This window comes from Bactrocera tryoni, chromosome 4 (assembly GCF_016617805.1).
Source record: "Bactrocera tryoni isolate S06 chromosome 4, CSIRO_BtryS06_freeze2, whole genome shotgun sequence".
NCBI lineage: Eukaryota > Metazoa > Arthropoda > Insecta > Diptera > Tephritidae > Bactrocera > Bactrocera tryoni.
This window is the reverse complement of record NC_052502.1, coordinates 43112962-43140480: the sequence shown is the minus strand read 5'-3', so window position 1 is coordinate 43140480 and position 27519 is coordinate 43112962. Positions and strand designations below refer to the sequence as shown.

Sequence of the window (27519 nt, the reverse complement as noted above, 5' to 3'; positions counted from 1 at the left end):
TTATAATTGTATATTCATTGCTTTAATGTGGCGCAGAACCGCCAGCATCGGGCTTATTGCCCCACAGCCAGTTCAGCAGCACAGATGACGGTGATTGGCCGCTTTGAGCTGATTAAAGAAAAATTAATAAATAAATTGATTAAATCGACACTCGTAGACGATTGGCATTAGCTTGCAGTTACCTGCATCGGTGCCGACTAACTCGGAGACAGCGGCCTGCGGCATTTTGGCCACGTCCTGTTGTATCTTTTCCATTTGCCGTATGCGCTGATCGCGTTCCTCTTTAATCACCTTGTCCTTGGAATGATTAACGGTTTGCAACTGAGACAATCTAAATGAGATTATACGAATAGAAATAATTAATAATACAATTTGACTTGTGTTAAGTGTGGCTTGATAAACCGCTTACTTTTGGCTCAATTCAGTGGCTGAGTCACCGGCGGCAGCAGCCGAGCGTGGTTGACTGAACGTGGCTGCAGTTGGTGACGCAAGCGCGGCGTTATCGGCGGGCGCGGTGGGAGCTAAACGAAAAATATGGTTAACGGAATGTTAACGGGAAAACAAAAACACAAAAATAAAACTCACGCTCGACATAATTTGTAGCCACTTTGATGGCCTCCACTTGGCGCAGCGTATTCGACAATTTCAGTTGCAGTGTGTCACGCTCCTCCAACAGTGATACCAGCTCCACCGTCATCTCCTCGCAACGCATGTCGCGCTGATGCAGCATATAGAGCGCGAAATCTAATTCCGATTTCGGCACAAGTGTCGCGTCGTTGCCGCTGGGCGTATTGGCGGGGCGTCGCGATTCGGGCGGCATGCCGCCACTGATGCCGCTATGTGAGGAGGTGTTTTGAAGTTTGAAGGGATCATATTGTGCCGCTAAGCGCGCATACTCCGCCGAACGTATGGCCAGTTGCTCCTTCAGCGTGACGATTTCCATCTCTTGACTCTCGAGCGCCGCTTGCATCTTCTCGATTATCGCGTCAGCATCCGACTCATGCTCTTCGTTGATGATACGGTGACGTAGTGGCGTGCCGTCTTTGGAGGCGGTGCCGGATGATGTGCCCGATTGGCTAGTCGATACGGAGGCGGGTGTTGACGTAGCGGTTGTTTCAGCGGAGTTGCCCGGCTGTGTGCCTTGCTCGTGCGACTGCGCCTGGCGTTGTGCAGCGGCGGCGATTTCGTCGTGCAGGCGCGCCTCTGTCATTTTGAATTCAGCTTCACGCTGTTCCAAATGCTCGCGCCACATCTTGGCGATTTCGCCGCATTTCTGCTCGACAATCGCCTCCCATTGCGCATTCAACGCGGCGTAATCGGCCGGCGTGGGCGCAGTCGGCGCTCCGACTCCGATTCCGGCGGCAGCACTACCGTTCGCTCTGAGCGCCTCGATTGTGCGTCGCAGTTCGGCGATTTCAATGCTTTGCGTGTCGAGCTGCAGCGCGGCTGCTTTCAGCTTGTCTTCATTTTCGAGACTGCTCATGACGTGATTGTTCAGCACCTTCAGCTCCTCTTCCATGTCGTGCTTTTCGCTTTGCAGCGCTTGCAATTGTTGTTCCAGTTGGGTGGTGCGCTCACGCAGCTGCGCGCTTTCGCCATCCAAGTCGCTCTTCTTCGCCTGCATTTCGCTGGTGATTTGCACAGCGAGATTGTGCTCCAGCTCTTGCTTGTCGTCCTCCAAGTTTTTCACTTGCATCTTCAGCAAATGTATCTCTTGATTCTTCGTTAGTATTTCCAGCACCAGCTTTTCCGTTTGGTCCTCACGCATCAAATCCTCAATGCGCTGCTTTAAATGCATTATTTCCGACTCCTTTTCTTGTAATTGCGCATTCAGCTCGTCTACATCGACAGCGCCACTCAAGCTGCCAACCGAAACTGTAGCGCTTGCTTGTTTACTCAAGTCTTGTTGCAACACTTGTACGCGCTGCTCCAAAGCTTCATTTTGCGCGCGTAGCTGTTGATTCTCTGCGCTTAACTGTGATGTTTCGGCTTGTTGTGTGGTCACTGCCAACGTGTTCGCCTGTCGCAGTTCCTCATTCGCTTGCAACACCTCGGCATTCTTTGCTTGTAGCTCCAGTAATTGTGACTGCACCGTTGTCAAATCGCTCTCGAGTCGCGACAGCTCTGCATTCGCTTGCTCTAAGTTGCTTTCGGCCTTCGCAAGCGCCGCCTTCAGTGTTTCTTCCTGCGCACTGGTCGCTGAAGTTGTGGCCAAATTCTGTTCAGCTTGCTGTAAGGCCGCATTTAACTGCTCTTCGCGCGCCTTCAATCGATTCAACTCACCAGTTTGCTCTTCGCACGTCGCGTGCAGCACATTGTACTTCTCTTGCAGCTGATGATGGTCCACCTTCAGTTCATTGTATTTCGCCTTCTCTGCGCTTTCAGTTGCTGTAAAATCGATGTCACGTGCGCTTAGTTGTTGTTGTAATATTTTCTGTGCCTCTTCTGCGCGCTGCACATTTGCTTTTTCGTCCTCCAACAGCGCTTGGAGTTCTTGTCGGTCGACGTTGATGTCCGCTATCTCGGCAGTCAGCTCAGCAATGCGTTGATTGAGTTGTTGCTTCTCTATTTCCCATGTAGATGGTGGTGCGAGCGGGGCGTAGTCCCCATGTGCGCTGGCTATAATGAGAAAAGAGGGAGTGAAATAGTAGTACAAGTATTTACAGGATATTGCCATCGAAGCAGTCTAACGGTAGGTCGGGAAAAGAACCGTTTTACGCATTTGCTTTCGATGACGTGAGTTGGAATGAAGAGGGCTTGTAGAGATAGCTGTCCTGTGCCCGGTGGAAAAGGCCTACTAGCCATTTCTAGTATGGCGAGAATTTACAAACAGACTGTTACTGTGTGCGGCGATTATCGAGGACTTGGGCTCACATCTGGTTCTCGTATTATATGAAAGTCTTTTACAACGCGGTGTGCAAGTACACTAGGAGTTCGAGCCAATCTCGATTTCACAAAGTTTCAACGTAATGCTGAATCGTAAACCCTTAGGGATTTTAAGAGCTCTAGAGTTCTGAGGTACGATAAAAAACCTCGATATAATGTCCATCAACATCACAGCAAAAAGGAATTTAGATATCTTTTCTATAGACGGCCACCGGCGTAGAGGTTAGTTGAGGTCAGGTGTATCTGGTAGGCTAATGAGGCACGCATAGACCAGTTTTGGTCCTTTGCGATTTCAGAGGGAGCTCAGTTACTAGGTCCATGAAGAGTAGTCATCCTTTAGGATGCCTGCGCTTGACGCGAATTTAACAGACTATGTGGTCTCACTATTGATACCTCCTCCAGAGTATCATACCGTGGGGACCCCAGATGCTTACAGCGTAGTGTTGTCAATGCGGGTCAAGTGCACAAGATATCATCCATTGCTTCCCTGGTGCCTCGCTCTTGACATTTTCTGCAGTCTTCTCGATCTGTCAGCCCCATTCTGCAGGTGTTTGCCGCCACCAGACAGTGACGAGTTAGCATTCCGATCATGTTCCTATAGTCTCTTCTATCGGTGCCAATAGGAATTTTTATGTACTTCCGATCTACCGTTTGGCAAATGACTTTTGCAGTTTGGCACCCAGGTAGCTCGTTCCATTGGGTTTTGGTTTTCTTTAACGTGCTTCTGTCCAGATCGTTGTATAGACAATGCATGGGTTGACCGGCATTTGCGCCTACTACTCGGTACAATTTGTGTTCAAAACAAGACCAAAACGAAAACAGAAATTTCTGCTTGGAAACAACTCAAATACTTACCAACAGTCGCTGTAGACTGCGCTACCTCCCGCTGTTGCAGCTGCTGTCCCTCTGAAGTCGCTTCTTTACCAGCCTCAGTATCCGGTCCCCAATCTTCTAACTGATTCACCTTCGTTTGCAATTCTTTTATTCTCGCTTGGTACATTTGCACTTCCATATCTTGGCGCTCCTTCATTTCGGTCATGCGCTCACTGCCTGCGGTCAGCACATCGATGCGTTTCAGTAACTTCTCCCTCTCAACTCCATGCAATTCGTGTTGCTTACGCTCCTCCTGCAAAGTGTTCTCCAGTTGTTTAATTTGAGCCTTAAGCTCGTCTTGTATAGCGGCGTCTAGATCAAAGAACGACGCAGAGGCATCTGCGGATTTGGCGGTCTTTCCTGCGGTGCTCTGCAATTCGTCGATCTTTGTCTTATACTCCTTGAGTTTCTTCATAAGTTTGCCCGATTTTACTTGTAGCTCTTGCCTTTGCTGTTCGCAACGCTCTACGGTTAGCTGCAGCTCGGCAATGCGTTCGGCCTGTTCGGCCAATTGAATTTCTAATTGTTGCTCACGCGGCACCAGAGACACTGGTGCACCCAGTCTACCTGCCGCTGTCTTGGAGAAGTGCTCTTCTTCGGCAGCAGCTTCCTGTGCGCCCCACACGTCACCAAAATCATCACCAAAATCAAATGCAACCGCGTCCTGTTGACTATGCGCTGTTTGTCCGTCTGGTTGACAAATGTATGCCTTTTCGGGCACAATCATTTCTTCCACCACAGGCACGTTGGACACCGGCGGTATGACGAGTTTCTCAAAGTCGTTAGCACCACTGTTAGCACCGCCGAAGAACATATCCAATGTAGGCACAGCATTCGGCGCGTCTACTATTCCCAAATTCGCTAGCGTGTCTGGTATAATCTGGCTCTCAATCGCCGAGGTGCGCTCCTTCAGTGTTTTCTCGTCCTCAAGCGCACGTCGTAGCTGGCTCAATTCGTCGTCACGCTGTTGCAGCATTGTCTGCAATTGTTCTAAGTTACCTTGCAACTGCCCAAGACCCATCAAGTCAGTTGCCGCCTGACTATCGCTGTGCACTCGCGTCTCTTGCAAACGCGTTTCCAACTGCTTCAGCTGGTGTTCGCGCTGAGCCAATTCGGTTTGCGAGGCTGCTAATGTGCCCCTTAACTGTTCAAGTTCTTGATGCGCAACTGTATCCGCCGCTTTAAGTGCTTCATTTGCCGCAAAGACTTGCTGCAGCTCAGCACGTGCTGCATTCAGCTCTTCGGCGCGTTCTCGCAGCTGTCGTTCGCATTCGCTAAGCGACTGTTGTGTTTCGCGTAAGCGCTCTTCAATTTCCAACTCGCGTTGATTACGCGTGGCCAACTTGTTTTCGAGTTCTTGCGCATGCTTCTCCAAATCGGACACGTTGCGCTGGAGGTCTTCAATAGTAGGCTGTTCTATTGCAGTGTTTACTGGATTATTCACGCTGTGGCTGCGCGCGCCGCTGCCCAGATTGTCAATGGTTCGCACTTGCACGATTTCGTCGAAAGGTGATGGTGTCGCCTGTTCGGTACTGAAGAAAAGTGGCGCTGGTATGACATCTTGTTGCGGTTGTTGCCCAAAGACCGCAGCTGCGGTTGGTGTATTGTTGTAGCTGGTGCTTCGCAGATTATCAATTTCTTGTTGCTTCGCTGCCAGCTGACGTTGTAGCTCATGATTGCCGTCGCGCGAACTATGCAACTCAGATTGTAACGCATTTAGCTCGTGTTGAAGACGCGCAAGCTGTTCAGTCTTTTCCAACAATTCACGTTGCAAGCGCGCGTTTTCGTCGGCTGGTGGGGCCGTGTGACTTGTGGATGATTGTCCTAGTGGTGGCAAACCGAAAGCGAGTGCAAGTGGATCCTGCTGTGTGGCAGCTGGTTGTTGTGCGGCGGCAGCTGCTGCCATTTGCAGCTGTAAGTTTTGACGTTGATAGTTCTCGATGATAGCTTCTTTCTCGGCAAGTAAATCGGTCAAACGTTTGTTCTCCGTTTCGATGAATACCTGGTCGTCAGTTTGGTTTTGGCCAACCTGGAATGAATTAATAAAAAAAAGTAGCATCATTCCAGAGTACTAAACTCTTTGGAAACTTTTACGTCTGAAAAATGTATGTTTCGGTTATCATGCTGATCAAGCGATTGAGATTCAGTAGGTCCTACGTTGTCGTACATGCCAATAGAGCAGCACAAGGACGTAAACCTAATATTAGCCCTAACCCAGCAGCCTTTACTCTGGCTCTTATTGGTGCGAAATGGTAAGTTCGTCGATGATGTGAGCTGTAGGTTCAGAAAACTAGCTTTGTTAATGGATCTGGGCCATACGGTAGGTTAATGGTTAGCAAGGAGAATCTTTACATGCCACATAAATATTAAATAAGTCTTCTTGAAGACCGCGATTTGTCGATTTCAAGGCGTCCTCAAGATTTGGGACTGTCTCAAACCACAACCTGGCGAATTTTGAGAAAGGATTTAGGCTTACATTCATATAAAATTATTTCCACACAAGAACTGTAGACATTAGACCACCGTAAACGTCGTGAATTTTCTGACTTTGCCTTGGAACAACTTGAAAACTAAAGCGGTTTTTTTAAGAAAACCATCTTCTCTTTACTTTCATCAAAATGGAGCGGTAAATAAACAAAACTGTCGATTCTGGTGCTAAGAAAATTCTCAAATTATTCATGAGCAACCATTACATTCACCTAAATTGGCAGTTTTACTTTTTTCGAATTGAAGCTGGCTACTGTCAATGGACGGAGCGGTATAGATCGATGATAACCAACTTTTTAAGGCCGCAACTGGAAGAAGTTGATCTTGACAACAGCTGGATCCAACAAGACGGGGCTACGTGCCACCCACCATTTGCGACAACCGATTATTGCGAGTAAAGTAAAGTCTCCCCGACCTTTCTCGCTTCCTTGCTACACGGAACCTAACACTCAACCCCACTAAATCTATATCGACCAAATTCACAAACTGAACGAAGGAGTACAGACTTAACCTTAATATTGCAGTCGATGGCATCAAAATTCCCACCGTCAATAACCCTAAGATTTTAGGTGTAACACTCGACAGCCTGTTCACCTTCACTCCTCACACGAGCGCGATTATTGTCAAAGTACAGAGCCGCAACAAAATCAAAAACAAACGTTGTTGGCAATTTACAAGACAATCGGACGAAGGGCTCTTAACTACGCCCCACCAATATGGTCGCCTGGATGCAGTGAAACGCAGGCGAGGAAGCTTCAGACATGACAGAACACTGCTCTCTGGACTATAACGGAATGCCTCTGAATGTCACCTATCCTGCATCCGCACAGTGTGGCCGGTATGCTCCCAGTTAAGAGGCATAAAGGACTCCTCTCCAAACAGTTTCTGCTGGGATGTTTTCGTAGAAACAACAACAACAACCACAACAGAAGAGTTTGGAGATTTGATAATTTCAAGAAATTGTGACATTGAATGGCCTCCAGAAGTTGAGATTTACCACTTGAAGGCTACTTCTTGTAGGTGTTATTTGGCATATATCATGCAATGAGTTCGCGCATGACTCTGACCACTCCTTTGCATACCCAGCGAACCCCACTCATCTAAAACCGCTTCCCCTATGGCCCGACCCTGTCTAAACAGTACGTTTCCTGGGTTTACCGTTAGACGATTTCGATAACAACCAAAATGAACCTCACCACCCAAGCGGAGATTAGATAACCGCTACAACAACAACAACAGTAGTTTAAAGGCGTTTAGATCATATAGGGAAAGGTAAGGGAGTGAAAGTTCCGAAATATAGTTGTTAAATAGAGACAAAAAGTGAGCATAGCGTGAATTCTACTTCACTTAACTTCTACTTCTAGTCAACACTCACCTGCATGCGAAGCGTATCCAATTCTGAGATTTGCGTGCGTAACGCCTGCAATTCCACTTCGTGATTACCCGCTAGTGTTTCGATTTGATGGCGCAAATTATCGATTTCCGTTTTGTCCTGCATCGCCTGCATGCGCAGCTCTTGCAACTCGTATTGATCCTGTTGGCTGCCCTCGTTTTGCAAGCGCAGCCATGTCGCCTCGCGCTCCAATTCCTGTTTAGCCTGTTCCAAGGCGTTCAATGACTCCTTCAAGCGCACGATTTCATCTTTTTGCGCATTGCACTCATCTTGCGCACGCTCCAGCGCTTCGGCAGTGGCGCGCTTGTCGTTATTCATTTGTGCCAATTGCTCGCTCAGCTCACTCTCCAGTTCATCGAGTTGCGTTGTTTTGACGGCCAATTTGGCATCGTACTCGCCACGCAAATGCTCCAATTCGGCTTGCGCCGCGCTGAGTTGCTCGCGCACCTGTTGTGTATCGGCTACGCTGTTCGCTTCGCTTTGCTCACGATATGTGCGATATTCCGTTTCCATTTTGAGATAGTTGTTGTTGAGCTCCCGCAAAGCATCGTGTGCGCGCTCAAGTTCTTCGGCTACAAGGCGTTTCTCGCTGTTCATTTTGGATAGTTGCTCGCTCAGTTCGCTTTCCAACTCGTCCAATTCGGTGGTCTTCACCGCCAGCTTGGCCTCGTAGGCGGTACGCAACTGTTCTAATTCCGCGCGCGCCGCTGTAAGCTGCTCGCGCATCTGCTGTGTCTCCGCCGCGGCAAGTGTTTCGTTTTGCGTGCGATACGCTTGATATTCTTTCTCCATTTTTGCGTAGTTGTTGCTCAGCTGACTGCATTCGGCCTGCATGCGTTCGATACGCTCCTGCAGATCGTCCTTTTCTTCCTGCGCCTGCAGCAGCCGTTGTGCGATGACATCGTCGTGCTCGGATAGCATATTTAGGCGATATAACAGCTCATCTTCCGCCTGCTCGTGCTCCGTCTCGCGTGTCTGCATTTGCGCGCACAAAAGATTCGTCCGACGTTCCATCGAGGCACGTCGCTCCTCGAAGGTGGCGATGCCCTCCTCAAGACGACAAATTTTCTCTTTATAAGCGGTATTGTCTTGCTCGAGTGTCTCTATGTAGGACATATTCTCCTGCAATTTAGCTTGTATGCCATCATGTAGTGTTTCTAGCCGTGCAATGGTTGCCTGGAAACTACTTTGCTCTGCCGCGAAACGCTCGCTTAACTTCTCATAAGCCACTTGCAAGTCGTCGTAGGCATCTTTAGGCACTTGTGCTTGCGTTGGCGCTGCAGTGGCTTCGCTCACGCTGACATTTAGCGGCGGTCCGATGTACTCTTCTTCGGGGCGCGCGCTTAACTTGTCCTGCAGATCTTTCAGTTGCGCTTGCAGACGTTGTATCTGATTGTTGCGCTCCTTAATGACGGCTTTGGACTTTTCGAACTTAATGGATTTGGCTTTCAGCTCTTCAGTCAGCGTTTGTAGACGTTCTTCGAAGGTTTGCACCTTATCCTCTAGCGTTTGCGTGATGTCATCTGCCTGCGTATGGCTCTGCATTTGTCTCTGCAGCTCTGCCACCAGCTCGCTCTTATGCTGGAGCGCTTCTTGTATATCTTTGATGGCGTAAAACTTTTCACGCTCACTTTCGCGCACTTGTATCAACTCCTCTTGCATGCTGTAAATTTCCGCTTCAGCCTCTTGCAGCTTGTGTGTCTTCTCTTCCAACTTTTTCTTCAGCTCCTCGCTCTCTGCATTATCCGTGTGCGCCAGATCGAGCGCTGAGTCGCCCCAACCGGCGGTCTGCTCCTGCGCGTCGACTAACGCAACTTGCAGCTGCACGATTTCACTATTCTTCTCCGCCAAGCTGCGCTCCAATCCTTCCAATTGGGTTTTCAACCGCTCACTGTACTCTGTTGCCGCGTTTGCATCAGCTGTCTTGGCAGCAACTTGTGTTTTTAGTTCATCGATTTGATTTTCCAGCTGCTTTATGTGGTCAGTGAGTTCTTCATCATTGCCGGCGTCCTGCTGTTTGGTCTGCATTGCCTCCAAACTGCCTTTCTCCAACTGGCTCACTTTCGCCTCGAGCTCTTGGCATTGGGCGGCGCGTTTCTTCAGGTTAGCTGCGTACTTCTTAAGTTTCTCGAGCTGATCTTTGTTGCGTTTCTCCAGCTCTTTATTGTTGCTATCTAGTTTTTTGGTTTCCTCCTCCAAACGCTGCAGCTCACTTTCGAGCTGCGGCAGTTGCTCGACTGTGGCGCGGTGACTGTGTAGCTCGATCAACAGTTTATCGACGACCGTCTTCTGCTCCACATTATCTTTGCGCAAGCGTTCAAGCTCTTTGCTGTTACTATCTAGGGTCTCCTGTAAGCTGGCGATTTCATCTTCCTTGTCAATGATGTTATTGGCGTTCTCCTCCATGGTTTTGTACAAGTCGATTATTTGTTGATTGAGCATTTCGATGGTTTCCTGTTTATTCGAGAGCTCATTCACCTGCTCGGTCACAAGATTTTTGTTGATCTTCAGTGCTTCCCGCAACTTTTCGCACTCTTTGCGCAGATCTTCGGTCAACTGATCGCCTGCGGCGGTGAGCGCATGCTTAAGCTCTTTGATTTCGTCGCGCAGCTGCAGGATTTGCTCGTCGCGTTCTTGCAAATCGAGCAGTTTCATATTGTTTTCGTGCTCGTGCTCTTTGTAAGCCTCTATCAGCTGTTGCTTTTGCTCCGTGACCAAGGTTTGCAGTATGTTCATTTCGCCTTCGTAGGTGTCGCATTTTCCTAGAAGAAAACAAAATAGTAATATGATGAATATCAAACGGTTTATATCAAATGTTCATTATTTACCTTCCAACTCCCTCCTTAAACGCGTCAGCTCCTTCAGCTCTTGCTCATGCGTCAAATTCTTATCACTCAATAAGCTTTCCAGCTCGCTTGAGCTCTTCCTCAGCGCTTCCAATTCCTCATTGAGCTGTGTTATTTCGCCGCTGCGCTCTTCGCCCGCGGTACGCGCCTCCACCAACTGCAAGCGTAGATTTTCCACCGTCGATTGTAACTCCACACACTGTTCTTCGTACTGCTTGAGCTCCTCCAATTGCTTTTCTCGTTGCTCTTTGGTTGTTTGATCCTCGGTTAACGCCGGCACTGCCGCGGTCTGCGTTGTCGGTACAGCAGTAGTGTCTGCGTCATCAGCTTCCCGCGCCTCTTGCAGCTCCTGTTGCAGTTCCTTGATACGCTCCTTCAGCAGTCGGTTCTGTGTCGTCAGCTGTTCGTATTCAGCCAAAGCTTTGCCATTGGGCGCCGTCACTGCAACCACCGTCTCTACAACCGTTACCGTTTCCACTGCTGTACTGGCCTCTTTCACCTTCTGCAAGAGTTCGCTGAGTTGTGTGTGCGCATTCTTGGCTTCTTTCGCCAATTTTTTGGAAGCGTTAAATTTGGCATTCTTGTCGTTGGCTTTGCGGTAGATCTCCAATTCGTGACTTAGATTCGTCAGACACTTCTCGCATTTTGCAATGAGCGCAGCATCATCTTTGCTGTCGAGTGCGGCCACTACCTCTGAGGATTTTTGCAGCGAGGAGAGCTCTTGTGAGAGTTGATTGCCTTGCACCTTGAATTCGGCCACCTGCACGGCCAGCTGATCTTTTTCCTTACTCAGCTCCTTGATGCGCTCCTCAAGCTTGATTTTCGCGTCATTCGCCAGCAGCACGTTGGTCTCCATATCTTCCTTCTCACGTGTTAGTTCTTCGACTTTTTCGATAAGTTCGTGATTTTCGGCTGTCAGGTGTTCCATGCGTTCGAGCACTTCGCGTCGCTCTGTCGTGAATAATTCGATTTTATTCATTAATTCAGAGCTTTCCTCACGCAATTTGACCAGACTATCGCTCAGTTCGGGCGCCAGTTCGGTTTGGGTTAACTCATTGACCGAGTTGACGGCAGTGCCATCAAGCTGCTGCTTGTTGTATTCGTCGATTTCGGCGCGCTCCTGCTGCGTTAACCGCTCAACAATTTCAATTGATTCGGCCGAGGAGGATGACTTGCTGAGTTTTTCAATTTTATCCAATAGCTCCATATTTTCAACCATGTAATTCTCAAGTTTCTTGTCGGCCGCCTGCTTTTGCTCCTGCAGTTCAGCCACTTTTTGTTTATGTTCTTCCAGTTCGACGTGTGCTTTTGCTAAACGCTCTTCGAGCTGCTGCAATTGCTGTGCTTGCTCTTCTAATTTCTCCTCTAGTTGTATTTCGGACATTTCCGACTTGACACGCCTCGTCTCCTCACCATCTCTGCTGTCGATTTGCTCTTGCAATTCGCGCAATTTTTCCTCGGCCACTTCTAGCCGTTGTGCTTGCTCGTATTTTTGCTCTTCAAGCAACCTTACTGTCTCCACTTGTGTCTTAAGCTTCTCTTCAAATTCAGCTATGCGTTCTTCTTGCTCTTCTGTGTTATCCGCGTCGGGGGTCTTGGCGGCAGTATCCACTTGTGTTAATTGCCACTGACCCTTTTCATCTTCCAGCTCGGTGATCTTCTGTTGCAACTCCTCGCTCAAAGCCGTCAAACGCACATTTTCAGCGTGGAGATCGGAGCTTTTCTTCAGTTTTTCCACCTGCTTTTCGGTTTGTTTACATTTCAGTTTGAGTTTTATCATTGCTTTGTTAGATTCATCCAGTTTTTGCTTCAATTGTTGTATTTCTGCTTCTAAAGCTGGATTGTCCGCAGCCTCGCCACCGATGGAAGAGAATAGTGATTTGCTCTTGCTGGCAGCTTCTAGTTTTTCTTCCAGCACCTTGAAGTTGGCATTCAAAACATTAAATTCGATTGTTTTCTCCATCACTTCCTCTTCCATGCGGCTCATTTTGGTTTGACGTTCCTTAAGGTCTTCGCGTTGACTTTCAATGGTCGATTCGAGTGCCGCAATCTTCTCCGCAATACTGGCATCGGACACTTCCAGCTTTTCTTGTTCGCTAATAGTTTCCTTAAGCTGGCTATTTTCCACCAAGAGTTTGTCACATTCATCACGTAGTTCTTGTATCTGTTTGGCCATTTCCTCCGAAACCTAGTATGATATTAAATAGTTTACTTGGAAAACTAATATAATTTCAAGTTATTTTACCTGCACGCTGGTTATGTTAACGGGTTTACCAGTTTCTACCACAACAGCTTCTGTGGTGTTCTGTAACTTCTCCAGCACCTCTGCCAAAGAGGCGCACTTCTCTTCACTGCGCTTCAGCTCTTCTTCCACGGTCTGCACTTTCTCATTTGCCGCATTCAATTCCAGTTTCAGTTGCTCTATTTGCTCTTCGTATTTATTATTTTTCAATGTTAGTTCGCACCTGTTGGCCTCCAACATATCGTTTATCTCCTCTAATTCATTAATGCGTACATGCTTGTCGGCTAATTCGTTACGGAGACGTTCAATATCGTTATTCTCCAAATCGGCTAGTTCGGTAAAATCGTTGCTGGTGTCGCCTTGCTTCAGCCGCATGAGACAGAGTTCCTCGTCTTTGGCGCTAACATCCGAACGCGTACGTTCCAATTCCTCTGCTAACTGCTGTGTCTCACCAATTTTGTTTTCAATCTCACTCTGTCGCTCCTGCAGTGACTTCTCCAATTCAACCACTTTATTTTCCAGTTCTTTGAGTTTCTTCGATTCGTTGGCTGTCGTTGCCTCTTGAGTGCCGTGCACTTGACGCTCCTTTTCAAGTTGCTTTTCCAGTAGGCGGCAGCGATTTTCAAGGAACTTTATGCGTTCTCTCTCCAAAGAGAATGGTTGTGACGACAAATCCGTGGCCGATTTGTGTCGCTCACGTGACGTGGGTGAGCGCACCATCAATGCACTGAGATCACTCATTGATTTGCCCAATTCATTGGTATCCTCCAAACATTGTTGCGTCGTGTCGAATTTCTCTTTCAATTGTGAAACAAGCTGCTCCAAATGTTGTTTACTGGAAGCACGCTGAGCCATCAACAGTTTGTTTTGTTCCATTTGCTGACGCAAAAGCTGCACCTTTTCACTGCCTTGCATCGTGCTGCTGGTAAGTGATTTGCTAGAGTCACTGCGATGCTGTGATTTCAGTGGTGTAAAATTTGGTGTGGAAGTCTGCGCGTACTGTAAGGGTACACCAACATTTTGTTCGACGTATGAAAATGAATGCGTTAATTGCGGCGGCCCTTGTTGTTGTGTTGGCTGATGGTAATGTTCCAACACCGGTTCAATTGTTTCGTTCGGCGCAAAAGTGGTGACATTTTCCTGCACTGTAGAGGAATTGGAAGCGGGCAAGCTTTGTCGCGAACGTGCTTTATTTTTCAAGTTTGTCAGACATTGTGCTATATTTTTAACCTTTGCTTGAGTAGTTGAAGTTGATTTGCCATGCGCTGCTTCAGATTTCCGCACAAGCTCCTTTAGTGCCGATATCTTTTTCTGTATTAGGTATATTGGGGATTAGAATGCCAAAAATAAATAAACTTATTAGAAGTAGTATTCACCTGTTGTTTAGAAAAACTCTCCTGTAAATTGCTGATATTCGCGGCATGCTCATTGGGATCACTGCTGGACATTTTTTATTTTCGTTAGTGGAGAATATTTACTTGCTTTTTAACTCGATGTTGGTCGTTTCAGTACAATTCCTGCTAATATTAACTGCTGCTATTTCTATATACTTGTCTTCTTAGTTTATTCATGTACGTTTGTTACGTTATTTTTGTTGTATTTGTAATTAAAGAACACTTCAATCGATTTTTGTACATTTGAGCTGATTAGAAAAGTGAAACAGGAAAATACTTAACAATAAATATGAATGCTAATTAGACATTTTATTGCTAAAAACAGAGATGAAATCATGATAACACTTTTATTTCTGTAACACACACAAACAAGCAAACAAACAAACAACTGTATATGAAGTTGGAGCACTCAATTTTTGGGGCTACTTTTGCCAGAGCAGCAAGTGTATGACGTGTACGTGTTTGCTAACAAGCAATCTTTGTGCGCACTAAAAGTATACTTAACGTCCTAATATTTACATAGTTTTATGCACCAATGCTTCTTCAAGGTTTTCCTATATTAATTAACAAATATTGTTGCTAATTTCGATAAATTTACCAATTTTAAAAGACAAAATTTCGGACGACACACAACAAAAATAACTTCCATGTCAGCAGAATTTTCACACTGTCAAAAACTTCGCGTTGCCAACTGTGCCAATTGGAATTCCACTTTTCTTTTTTATTTTGATTTGTGTTTCCGACAATTGGGAATTTTTGTGAAGAAGCAGAATATTTCTAATGGCCGCGAAAATTAGTTGTTTTGTTTCCTGTGCTCTTCTTGTTTTCCGGTTATTTACATAAATTTTGTGTGTTTAAAAGTTTCAATTTATTGTTTTCTGAAATCAGTAATGGTGTCGCGTACGAATACGAGTGCAAGTTGGCAGTTCGTCCCAGCAATTTCGTGTACAAATTCTTATTGGCATTTTGCAATGAAGAAGCAGTGCTAGCGAAATGGTTTGTAAGAAATATAAATGAAGTGTAATTCAATGCAATTTCATAAATTTTGCTGATACGTGCTGCACATAAGTATGTTGTGTTAATAAATTGCTGGAGCGCCGGCAACAAATATTTGCTTATGAGCAGTTCTTTTTCTTTAAATTTGTGTTAATATATTAGTTTCAATCTGTAAGGATTATCCCCGAAGTGTTTAATAAGTTTCCAACTGATGTGCCATTGATATAAAAAAGCGAGTTCAAGGTTAAGTGTGTGTAAGTTATTGTCAGCTGTCCTGCATTCATCAAAGGAAAGAAGCCCTTTTTAAAATCGTGAATCGTGTAGCACTCACATACATACAGTTGTAAGTCAACCGGCGTCACAACCAGTAAATATTTATACTGGTAAGTGGTTTTAATTACAAACATTAGTCAAATATTTATTTGTATTTATATATAACATTTAATCTAGTATTTAACGCTTTTGTTAACAGTTACTAATTTATTCTACAATTAGAATGCGCAATAACTTTAGTTAGGTACATTAGACAATTTATTTACATATTTGCATTAGTAAAACCTTATTAATTTGATAATATTCGAACATTCGAAATAATTATCACTTAACAATTTGTAGACCCACAAAACATGGAATAAATGAAAATTCACAAATTTAATGAATATGAAAGGAAGTAATAATAAAATATATCTAGGTTTATAGAATGTACACTGGCTACAAATAAAACCCAACCACAAAGCACTGGTGGCATAATATTATTTCAAAACCAAATATTTTTATATTTAAAATATCATTGGTATTTGGAAAAAGCTTAGTTTAGTCCTAATTATACATTCCACTAAAATTAATTTCTAATATTTAATAGAAATTACCAGCAGCTGAGCATTACAGCATATGTTTTAAATAACTAAGGTAAATAATAAACAATGGGCCACTAAATATTTACTGCCCTCCATGTATTTACGCTGCTTGTTCTAGACCGTTCAGTATTTGAATTATATCTTGTTGACCACCTCTGCTAGCATAATCCAAGGGTGTTAGTTCTAGCATGTCCTTTTCCTTTGGATTATCAACAATATCCAAGAGAAAACGTACCAAACTCGCGTGGCCATGCAATGCGGCCAAATGCAGAGCTGTGCGCCCGGAAGGATCGGGTTGAGCTAAATCTGCACCGGCCAACTGATAGGATTTCAGGCGCACCAATGAGCCTCGCGCTGCAGCAGCACATAATTGTTCACCGATTGCACGCGATGAACCAGTTAAATGAGCGCCGCAATTTATAAGTACTTGTATGATTTCGTGGTGATCACCCGAGATCGCCTCAAGTAAAGGTGTGCGGTCGTAATGATCGCGAATGTGAACGGATACACCATTCATAAGCAAATGATTTACAACCGCAATGTTGCCCTGGTTGCATGCGAGATGTAGCGCAGTGCGGTGATCGTGATTTACGCAGGAAAGATCTGCACCGTAGGCTTTCAGATTCGTGATCTGCAAAGGGTGGTAGTGAAGCAAGTGTGATAAAAGTGAAAATATATAAAGTGACTGTAAGAACCGACCTTAGTTATGTCACCTTCCTGCACGGCTGTGTTTATCATAGCCGGAAATAGTGTGGCACACATTTGGCCCAGCTCCTCGGGTGTAGATAAATGCATAGACCGTGCAACTGCATCCACCAAATCGAATTCTTCCATTTTGGCACCAACCGACGAGGTCAATTCACCGCGCAGATTGATTTGCATAAGCTGCATAGAAAAAGTATAGAATTATAAGTCAAAATGCAAACTGTAAGACTTCAAAACTATTGCCACTCACCTCCTTCCGTTGCTCCAGCGTTAAGCCCGTTTTGCCCAGCACATATGAAAGTTTCGTCAGTGCCGCTTCAGGTGTCATATCGTAGCCCGGCAATATGCCAATATCGAACAACACCTTTCCCGTGTCGTATAGCGCCGCTACGGCGCCATTGGAACATTGTGTACAATTTATTATGATTACACCACGATCACAGGCCATCTTAAGTTCTTCGAGAAAATCTTTGCGATTCGAGGGTACATTACCTGATCCAAACGATTGCAGCACTATACCCTTCATTGGTGGCGCTAGGAATGCGCGTATAGACGATCTCGAAATACTCGGAAATATACGCAAGATGCCGACATTCTCATCCAAATTCGTTTGCACCGAAAACCGTGAGACCGTGCATGGTCGAAAAATTAATCGATAGTCGATTTCGACATTTATACCGATTGTGCCTAAAGGCGAAACATTTGGTGTGTCGAACGCCTCCAAACGATCGGAGCTCACCTTCACTGTGCGATTACCACGCATCAGTTTATGACCGAAGAAGACGCACACCTCCGGTAAAACATAGTTACCTGCAATTATTAAGGCGGATGTGAAGTTGTCTTTACCGTCGGTGCGTGTCTCGAAAATGGGTATCTGGGAACCGGTAATGATAACAGTTTTGCCAAGATTCTCCAACATGAATGACAACGCTGAAGCCGTGTAGGAAAGCGTATCGGTGCCGTGAAGTATGACAAAGCCATCGAAGAACTCGTAGGATTGCTGTAAACGCGAAAATAGATTTTAGAACGAAAGTTTGCTAAAAAAATGTATGCCAAGTATACTTACATGTATGTCCTTGGCAATACGCGCCCAATCGTTCATTGTCATATTGCTCGAGTCCAAGAGTGGCGTATATTCGGTCACTTGATAGACAATGCGCCGCTTCTCACCTTGCACAAAAGGCAGTACAAGTGGTCCCATCGATGCTGCCGAGCCAAAACGTTTCTGCGCATAAGCTTCGTCGTGTATGTTCGGGTATCTGCGCAGTGTTTTCACCAAAGCATTGGGGATAGGCGCTAGAACTACAAATGAAAGCGGAAGAAAGTGTTAGGAATCTTGAATGCGAATATACCTAATTACTTACCGTTATTCTCGTTTCGCACCATGCCAATTGTGCCGCCCGTATAGATGACACGCACACGCGCCTCCTTTATGTCGGTTGGCAGCAGATTTCCATCACTAATGTTGCGCTTTATCGGCGGTGTCTCCAATTTGCCGTTAGCTGTTGATTGCGGTTTGTCCGGATTATCGATTGAGGTTATTGAGTTTAGTCGCATTTTCATAAAGAGTCCATCGCCGCGAAGTGTGCATGTGGAGGCATGTCCATTTGTTTGAGGCACTGGTGGCGCAGGCGCACTAATCTCATCGCAATTACATTCTCCATTGCCGTTCGTTGTCGTTGTTGGGTTGCTGGACATGATTTACTGGGTTATAAACTGGAATATAAATGAAATAATTTTTTTGTTGTTTAATTTTGAAACCGAAAATTTTGATGAAACATTTTGGCAGAATTAACGATGACGATATTCGAGAGTGCTTGCATGTAAAATGTAACTTCGACTTATTTTTATACTCTAGCAACATACTGCTACAGAGTATAATAGTTTTGTTCACCGAACGGTTGTTTGAAAGAACCTTTTGCCGATAAAATAATTTTCGAAGCACCGATTGTCTTTATACCGTATATTCCGCGTAAATGATGAAAGTCATGACTTAAGGGCTCGTGTATAATATATCTTCATAAAATTGCATGGAACCATGTTCTCGAGCATTAATGAGTAATGCCAAAGGTTAATGCAATCAGACCCGACATTCTACTCTTACATGGCCATTTATTTCGGGCAATATGTGTAATATTTTAATGAAATTTAGTGGACAACTTTTCTTAAAAATAATGTAATTAATATACGAATTACGGATCTTCTGGTTGATGTTTATATGTTTATACACCCACTCGGTCACACCCGAATTTAGACTTCCTTAGTTTGAAATTATGAATAAAAAAGTTCTTTTTTCCATTTTCTATTACAACTGTTCGTTCGCAGTTGAAAATTCTTGATACTCTTGTCGACCCCACTAGCACAGAGTTAATAACATTTCAACCAATTTTTTTATCGAGTTAGGTTGACAACCATAATATCCAAATTTCAAAACTTCAACCAAAATGCAGTTGGGTTGAAAACGGTCATAGGGTTTTAAGTGTGTATGCTGCTGATATTGGTTTGGCGTTGAACGAAATGCAGTCGCAGTTAGTGCCGCTTGAACCTAGTGTAAGATTCTCAGTGTAAGATTCTCCGTAATCAGTTTAGGGTTGTCGATGTCAATCTACTTCTTTGCTTGCCCTTGCCTATGAGTAGCGCTACTAAAGCGAACTCATATTGTGCGTTCTTCGCGGAATATTCTGAGTACAAGAAGTTTTTTTTGCTATTGCAGCTTCAGAAAATATTCTCCAAATAATTTTGTCAATAGCATACATAGTTCATAGACATTGGCTCTAGTAGCGAACATTCGACTATGGTGAGAACGGATCCAGCAAGTAGTTTTTGTTGTTGTAGTGGAAGAAAACCCTAAAGTAATTTGCTGGAATGACAACCTTTTAGGAATAAGGATCCATTCTTGTTACATAAACCCAACTGTTGTGAAAATTCCAACATCCAACAAGTGGTTGAGATAATATATAATATAATTTTGAGGTTATTTCAACCCTGGAGTTGCTCACCATATTCTGAACTACTTTATGCGGCTACATTTTTGCACCCTGAAAACTACTTTCCAACTGCTCAATCGTAGCTTTTTTATTAGCATTATTCGGTGCACTATCTTTTAAAAAAACTTAATAATATTTTAAGCCACAGATACGCTCTAATAGTACCTTAAGAATATCCATTCTGTAAGTTAATGCCCAGTAAATTCTTAATAAGATTCATTAAATTCGGGCCTTAAGATAAAGGCTATTGACACTCCACTTACACAAAGAAATTATATAAATACCAAACATATGATTTATTCCGAAGTTCCCTACTTTTTTAAAGAGAAAAAAAAAAACCCAAAATCTTCAAATTTAATGGAGAATGTTTATCATTCGAAAGAACACTCTTTGGCATTTATTTTTTGAAGATTATCTCTTTCAAATATTGACCGCGGCTACGTTTCCAATTTTCGATGACTTATTCAAGCATTTCGACTCGTAACTGGCGAATGACATGCCAAGGCCTGAACTGGACCGGATTGTCCGCATAGATTCGTGGTGGTTGTGGTTAAAACCCAAATCGCGGGAAGAACTGACCTTGTCAGTTGAATGTGGAGTTGCATTGCAACCGGATGCCGGACCTAAAGCACGGCAGAGGTTTTAGATGGGCCACGAACCCTACCAAGGTGGTTAGTGTGTCCATTCCACACTGCCAATTGGTACTGAAAATGCTTAGCATTCTCAGGGCGCTGATCAACGCATTGACTTGATCCGCTGTGCTTTTGAGCGCCGTGGAGTAAGGCTGTCGTCAACAGGTGCCCACGTTAAACACACCGGACGTTGTCCGCATAGATTTTAGACTTTACATATCCCTATGGGAAAAAGCCTAACTGTGTGTTATCACACGATCTTGATGGATTTCAGCGATGTCACTTGGGAAAGTCGAGCGGCTTCAGTTCCGTGAATTTTCGTAGTAAAGTCGAACTATTTGTAAATTTTGTTCATGCCTAAGTCTTTCCAGCTTGACGTGACTCACGCGTGATCTGTCAAAAAAGGCTATTGAAAGAAGTACCTCTACTTGGATCACCCATTATATTAAAATTACTAATCTTAATCCTTACAATTAACAGTTAATCAAAAAATGTATACAGAAAGAACCAAGGTTATAATTTGGAACTCCAATTCATACATACATACATATGTACTATATTTAAAATAGACAAATTGAAAGCAACTGCAAAAATAAAAGTATATTTGTGTACCACAAATATTTTGATTTTCCTCTGTTCAATGCAGCACATACCCAAATACGAAATAGTATACGGAATATGTACATACATACATATGTATGTATTATGTACCAGTAAGTATAAGTGGTGCGGCCAAATTATTAAGCGCAGATATGCAATTATAACTGAAGCAGCTATACAAACAAAAAATTATCTATAATAAAGCGCCATTATAACAGTTATATTATGTATTATGACATTGGCTATAACTGTTTTAACTAAAGTTTTTCTGATCGAATTTTATAATTTAATGAGTGTTTTACATCTACCTTTGAGAGTAAGAATGAGTCTAAGCGTTGTTCAGACTATTACAGATTTTAACAGTATCTATATAAGTATGTATTCCCTTGCATAGATCTGGAACTTCAGGATTGGGGTTCCTTTTTATGACTTTTTATATACTCTAAATGAGCGCTAGTATTTATTATTCGGACGAATTGTAAACATGAAGAATTTGTTGTAACCTTTTGTAGCCGAGAAGAAACCAAGTATTCACCACAAAGTTTTCAGAGGTTATGAAACATATAAACATGTAGATCTCTTTATCATGCAGAAGGGATAAAACATTTGGAAATCTGACTGATATACCAGAAGCAGGGTACTTATTCACCTGAACTAGTATAATGAACAATAAGAATATAAATATTTTTCGGTCTTCGCAAATATTTGCTTGTTATCAACAGCCTCAAATTACCATGAAGCGAATTGGAAGATAGATATTTCCAAAGCCATACTGTAAATTAATACTAAACGCACGGAAGTTTAAATTTTATTTATAGACTACAAACTAAAGATTGCTGGGCAAATAAACTTTCCACTCATAACCTTTGTTTACTAAAAATAGCTTAATGAGTAGAATGAAAATAAAAAAATAAATTTAATTTAAATATTTATAAAAGCATAAAAACGAAAAGAGAACAGAAAAGACCACTTGCCAACAATTTGTCTTATCAGTATTGTTTCTCACTAGTGATTTAATCATCCATCGCAATTTTATACAAGAAAAAACGTTAACTTCGGCTGCACCGAAGCTAATATACCCTGCACAGGTGCATTTTTTTAGTAACTATGTGTTCTGTTTGAATGGTAGCTACATGTATGCTATAGTTAACCGATCTGAACAATTTTTTCGGAGATTATATTATTACCTTAAGCAGTAATCCATGTCAAATTTCGTGAAGATACCACGTCAAATGCAAAAGTTTTCCATACAAGCCCTTGATTCGAATGTTCGCTTTGTATGGCAGCTATACGCTATAGTTAACCGATCTGAACAATTTTTTCGGAGATTATATTATTATCTTAAAAAATAATCTATATCAAATTTCGTGAAGATACATTGTCAAATGTGAAATTTTTCTTAAAAGAATAAAGTTTTTCGATAAATGAGCAGCTTCTTGAAGAGAAAATGACGTCTGCAAAATTTCAAAACGATATCTTAAAAACTGAGGGACTAGTTCGTATATATATACACAGACAGACAGACAGAGAGACGGACAGACAGACAGACGAATATGGCTAAATCGACTCAGCAACACATACTGATCATTTATATATGTATGTATATACTTTATAGGGTCTCCGGACGCTTCCTTCTGGGTGTTACAAACTTCGTGACAAACTTAACATACCCTGTTCAGGGTATAAATATAGTAGATATGTGCATATAACCATAATTTTCCAGGAAAGCACTGCGACTGCCACAGAGATAACAAACATACCCGAGAAATAATGTTTACCAGTTTCTTTATAGGTATCTCGGGTATGTTTGTTATCTCCGTGGCAGTCGAAGTACTTTCCTGGAAAATTATGTTTATGTGTATTTGATACTTATTGCTGTCGCTAGACGCGTGGATGAAATTATTCTGCTCTTTCTAGTGTTCACGTAGATTAATAAATATACATTATTTTAGTTGTTCTTTGACTAAATTTTAATCTCGTTCCTTAAACTCTCACATAATCACAGGCAAGTTAAATAATTGGAGATCAGAATTACTTCCGTCTAAGATTTCATCCAGACCTTCAAATAGGACTCACCTGCGAACTTTCTCGTAGTGAAGATTTAGAAAAATAAGAAAAAACGTTAACTTCGTTTGCACTGAAGCTATAACCCTATACCCCTCACAGGTATAATTTGCCTTCAAATACCCGCCAGACACTAAACACTATTCAAAAACGCGGAATTTAACATGTAAAACTACTCCTAGGACTTGTATATATGTAAAAATCTGCAACTACTCTCCCAAACCTTCTCAAGCCCTTCCAATATATGTACTTCTACACTTCTTTAATAGACCTTCTCGAGCCCTTCCAATATACTTCTACACTTCTTTAATACATATATTAATTAAAATTTTTATTTAATCAAGATTCAAATCTTTTAATTCAGTTTAAGCACACGCTTCTATCCCGTGCATTGTAAAACCAAATTATTTATTTATTTACTTAGTCATAACTGTATATTGGTATTTACAGACGACGTAACGGTGCAATGCTGATAAGTGATAAGTCTCGTTTGTGTGCCTGCTGAGGATTGTGTAACTGATGCTGGTTCTAAGCTATTATTTATTTTGAATTAGTGCAAAATATAGGGGTCTAGATTGGTTACAGCAATATATTCATAGACACTCGAGATTGACTTTTTCACGCGTTGATCGCACGTGGAAAAAGTTAATACGATAAACTCGCCCCAACAACTGTTCCGTTTAACTTTTCAACAGCTAAGTACATAGTCGTAATTATTTTCTCAAATACCGTTCAATCTATAAGTAAATAACTCCTACTTTCTTAAATAATCCTCTAACTTATTTAGTACATACTTACACCCTGGAGCAGTGCTTTGGATCGTTCTCTTGCTGAAAAATCAAAGCTAGTGGTAAATCATCGATACCCACATGAAGTGAAGCATCCCTATACCATGACTGCTGTTCCACCATGTTTCACCGTATTTTTTGTATATCGTGGGTTTAATTCTTGTAATGGGGGTCGCCTGACATAGGTCTACCATCATTCCTAAAGTCATTAAGCTTGGATTAATCGCTCCATACCATTAGATGCCAGATCTTTAAGTCATTTTACTGATGCTCACTCGCAAACGCTAGCCTTCGGTATGATACTTCGGTTTGTGTCGTGCAATTGCATATTTATGTTTTGTTATATTCTTAACTAAAAAAAACTTTTTCTAAACACCCGTTTAAAATTTATTTTAGCTGTCGTGTTTGTATATATTGAAACGAGAAGCAGAAAAAAGCCATTGGAAGATCTCTCGATCTCGCGAATGCACAGTGGATATTATTAATTTGTGTTTCAATGTGAAGCAAAGATTTCTGTCGAACTCTTCACAATACCAATTGTAACTCCTTGGAGTTATGTAATTCTACATTTGATTTTAAGGCCAACTTCGCTGATTTTCACAACAGCCTCCAAGAAAGTCGACACTTTTTACAATTCAGAAATTCGGACTGTTACCTATGACGTAGTCTTGCTACGACTTTCGACTTAGAGAAACAATACTGGAAACAAAGACTAATGGTACAATGACACCTAACGGGTGATCCAAGTAGAGATTGCAATAACCTTTTTTTGATAGATCACGCGTGAGTCATGCGGCCATGTTATTTTTTTTCAGCATTGCTGGCATTTCCACATGGAACGCCTGAACAACGTTTAGAAATCGTTCACCTTTATTAGGGAAACTTACGTTCTGTAAAGAATGTGATTCATGCCCTTCGCTCAACTTATCGTCACCAAAATCGGCCTACTGAGCGTATTCGCAATACCATCATCCACCTTGAGACCCAGCATTCATTTTTGGATAATATTCGACCGAATAGACCATGTACAACACTTCTTCTTCTTAATTGGCGGAGACACCGCTTATGCGATTATAGCCGAGTTAACAACAGCGCGCCAGTCGTTTCTTCTTTTCGCTACGTGGCGCCAATTGGATATTCCAAGCGAAGCCAGGTCCTTCTCCACTTGGTCCTTCCAACGGAGTGGAGGTCTTCCTCTTCCTCTGCTTCCCCCGGCGGGTACTGCGTCGAATACTTTCAGAGCTGGAGTGTTTTCATCCATCCGGACAACATGACCTAGCCAGCGTAGCCGCTGTCTTTTAATTCGCTGAACTATGTTAATGTCGTCGTATATCTCGAACAGCTCATCGTTCCACGTACAACACGCAGTGAAGAAAATAGTACAACGCGCAGTGAAGAAAATAGTGCAGCCGCAGCTGAGAGTGTACACGAAGACCATGGAGAGTCCATTAATCACCGTTCACAGTAACTCGGACTGACGCATGACTTGGCGCATTTTACGTCGAGATCTTAAATTGAAAGCGGACCAAATACAGCTTTTGTGAGAATTGAAGACGATCGACCTTCCCAAGCGTCATCGCCTCGTTCAATGGGCTCTTGAAAAGATCCAGGAAAAACCAACGTTTGCGATCCAAATTTTGTTCAACGATGAGTCCCATTTCTTGCTCAATGGGTATGTCAATAAGCAAAATTGCCGCATTTAGGACGAAGAGCAGCCTGAAGAGATTTGTTATGGTTTGCGGGTCGGTGGACTCATCGGTCCCTATTTCTTCAAAAATGATGCCGGTGCGAACGTAATTGTCAATGGCGACTTTTATCGCGACATGATAACAGACTATTTGATTTGGTTTCAACAAGACGGCGCCACTTCCCACACATCCTATCAATCAGTGGGTTTTTTGAGAGGACAGTTCCGTGAGCAGATAATCTTACATTTCTTTCCTGTTTGGATAAATAAAGTCTAAAGTCTTGGCGCACAGTCCCACTTCGAGTCAGGTCTTGGAGCAAAACATCACGCGTCTCATTCGAAAGTTACCAGTTGAAATGCTTGAACAAGTCATCGAAAATTGGACTCAACGAATGGATCATTCGAAGCTGTGTTTCCGATTTCAATTATTTTCCATTAAAAAAACACTCCGCCACTAAATTGCTCAAACCTTTCTTTACACAACTCATTTGCATAGTGTATGGGGGACATTACGGCCCCAAAAGCCGCAATCGTGTGTGTGCGTTTGTGTTGCCGTCTAAATACACGTGCTGTAGAAATGTGATCACCACCACACTTGGGTTTTGGGCTCGCACAAGTGATGCCGACACAATAAGCTCATTGTTAGAACGAAGCTATTATTCTATTCTAATGCGGCATTTACTGATATTTAAAACACTTTTCGGCAAGCTAATAGGTATTTAGCCCTAAGTAGGGTGTAAGTCACGACAAAGTGAAGCGTTAATGGACTGATAACTATTTCCACTGTCACCAAGCCTCATCATAGTTTTATGTTTAAAACAACAACACTAACAAACAAATGCAAAAACCTGATAACCTGGTGAAATACTTGGCATCAAAAAACGTAAGGTCATTCAAACAGCTGAGTGCCAATGCTAAAAACTCGAAGGGTGTTTGTTTTACTTCACTCTTTTGGCTGCACTTTCAATTTTACCTTCAGGCTGTTTTATAATCATCTGTATGTAGAGCATATACACATATGTATGAATATAACGCAGGTATCTTTCTAAAATTTCGCTCTACAATTAGTGCGCATTGAAGATTTTGCTCACGTCGTTCGCCGCACTGTCACTTGTTTTTGTTCTTCACTATTTTTTGTATTTGTGTTTTTTATCTATTTTTTTGTTTTCGTTTTTTATTTCTGTGTTTTTTTCCTATTTTATGGCTTGAATTTCGCACAAAATATACACAAGTGGCGCCTCTTAAAAGTACCCTCATGCAAATCTACGCATGTACATATGTAGAGTATAAATAGCCGGAGGAACTTTCTTTGTGTACCCACTAGATAGCTACTATACTGTCAGCATGGCACACTTTTTAAATACCAAATCATCGTTACTGTACTATCTGCTTATACTTACATATTTACTTATTTTTTGAGGAAGTATCATAAAACGCAGTCGCAAATTGTGAAATATTTTCGTTATTTAATTTGTAATGGCAATTTTTGTATCAATAGACAATTTTTAATTGATGAATCGCTATATTGACGCCACATACATATCTTTCTATCTATAATATGTATGTATGTATGGGCGTGTATACTAGCACGCCTTTTCAGTCGATTTTTAAAGAATTTTCGGCAATTTATACTACGAACCGCACTAGTATCGTACTTTGCTACCGCACAACCGATGAGAAACACTGCAAAAAACCAACTGACTCGTATATCTCACCGGCTGTGACTTATGTGCTCATATTGCCCAGCAGGCGACTTGCTGTTTTCTATCTGCAACCGCATGTTGTTGACTCTCACCGGCTCCGTAGTGGGAGCAGCGCGCTCTTAGTGATGGTTTAGTGAAAACAAGTGTACCTAATTCAATCCAATAGATATACTATAATTTAGGTACATTTTCGAAAAAGATGTAGGTATCTTGGAAATTATTAAAATTTACATGTTGGGTCGTTCACTAAATAATTTGGTTTTTTCGTGCTATTCAAACACGATGTTTTTATTGTGAAAAACATTTTATGGAATTATATATTCCCCATTTTGATCCCATACCTTTTGTCATCTTTCGGGCAAAAGACTGATTCCACGCT

General features: G+C 42.8%; 2 protein-coding genes across 4 annotated transcripts in view; both read right to left on the bottom strand.

Annotated features, from left to right (window-relative positions):
• Positions 1–14738, bottom strand: part of LOC120775489 (protein lava lamp) — a 15255-nt gene extending 517 nt beyond the window's left edge. The window contains exons 1-10 of one of the 2 annotated variants that reach the window (XM_040105694.1): positions 14720–14738; positions 14104–14369; positions 12731–14038; positions 10468–12673; positions 7622–10401; positions 3742–5788; positions 586–2619; positions 410–521; positions 183–331; positions 1–108 (exon numbers count right to left, since the gene is read on the bottom strand). The exon at positions 1–108 is cut by the window's left edge and continues 517 nt beyond it. In XM_040105694.1, coding sequence (XP_039961628.1) covers positions 23–108; positions 183–331; positions 410–521; positions 586–2619; positions 3742–5788; positions 7622–10401; positions 10468–12673; positions 12731–14038; positions 14104–14175 — 10794 coding nt within the window. In that variant the 5' untranslated portion in view covers positions 14176–14369; positions 14720–14738 and the 3' untranslated portion in view covers positions 1–22. Of the gene's footprint in view, positions 109–182; positions 332–409; positions 522–585; positions 2620–3741; positions 5789–7621; positions 10402–10467; positions 12674–12730; positions 14039–14103; positions 14370–14640 lie in introns of both variants that reach the window. The other variant, XM_040105692.1, reaches the window with a different exon arrangement.
• A 796-nt stretch (positions 14739–15534) lies between these two features.
• On the bottom strand, positions 15535–27118 carry LOC120775347 (L-asparaginase). 2 transcript variants are annotated; one of them, XM_040105494.1, is made up of 6 exons: positions 26838–27118; positions 18044–18395; positions 17746–17981; positions 16930–17679; positions 16674–16859; positions 15535–16605 (listed from the first exon to the last, which is right to left on the bottom strand). In XM_040105494.1, the coding sequence occupies exons 2-6, from the start codon at positions 18375–18377 to the stop codon at positions 16075–16077; spliced, it is 2037 nt and encodes a 678-aa protein (XP_039961428.1). In that variant the 5' UTR covers positions 18378–18395; positions 26838–27118; the 3' UTR covers positions 15535–16074. The 2 variants fall into 2 exon arrangements, with proteins under 2 accessions (XP_039961428.1, XP_039961429.1); XM_040105495.1 differs by lacking the exon at positions 26838–27118 and adding an exon at positions 26411–26432.
• Between the last annotated feature and the right edge of the window lie 401 nt (positions 27119–27519).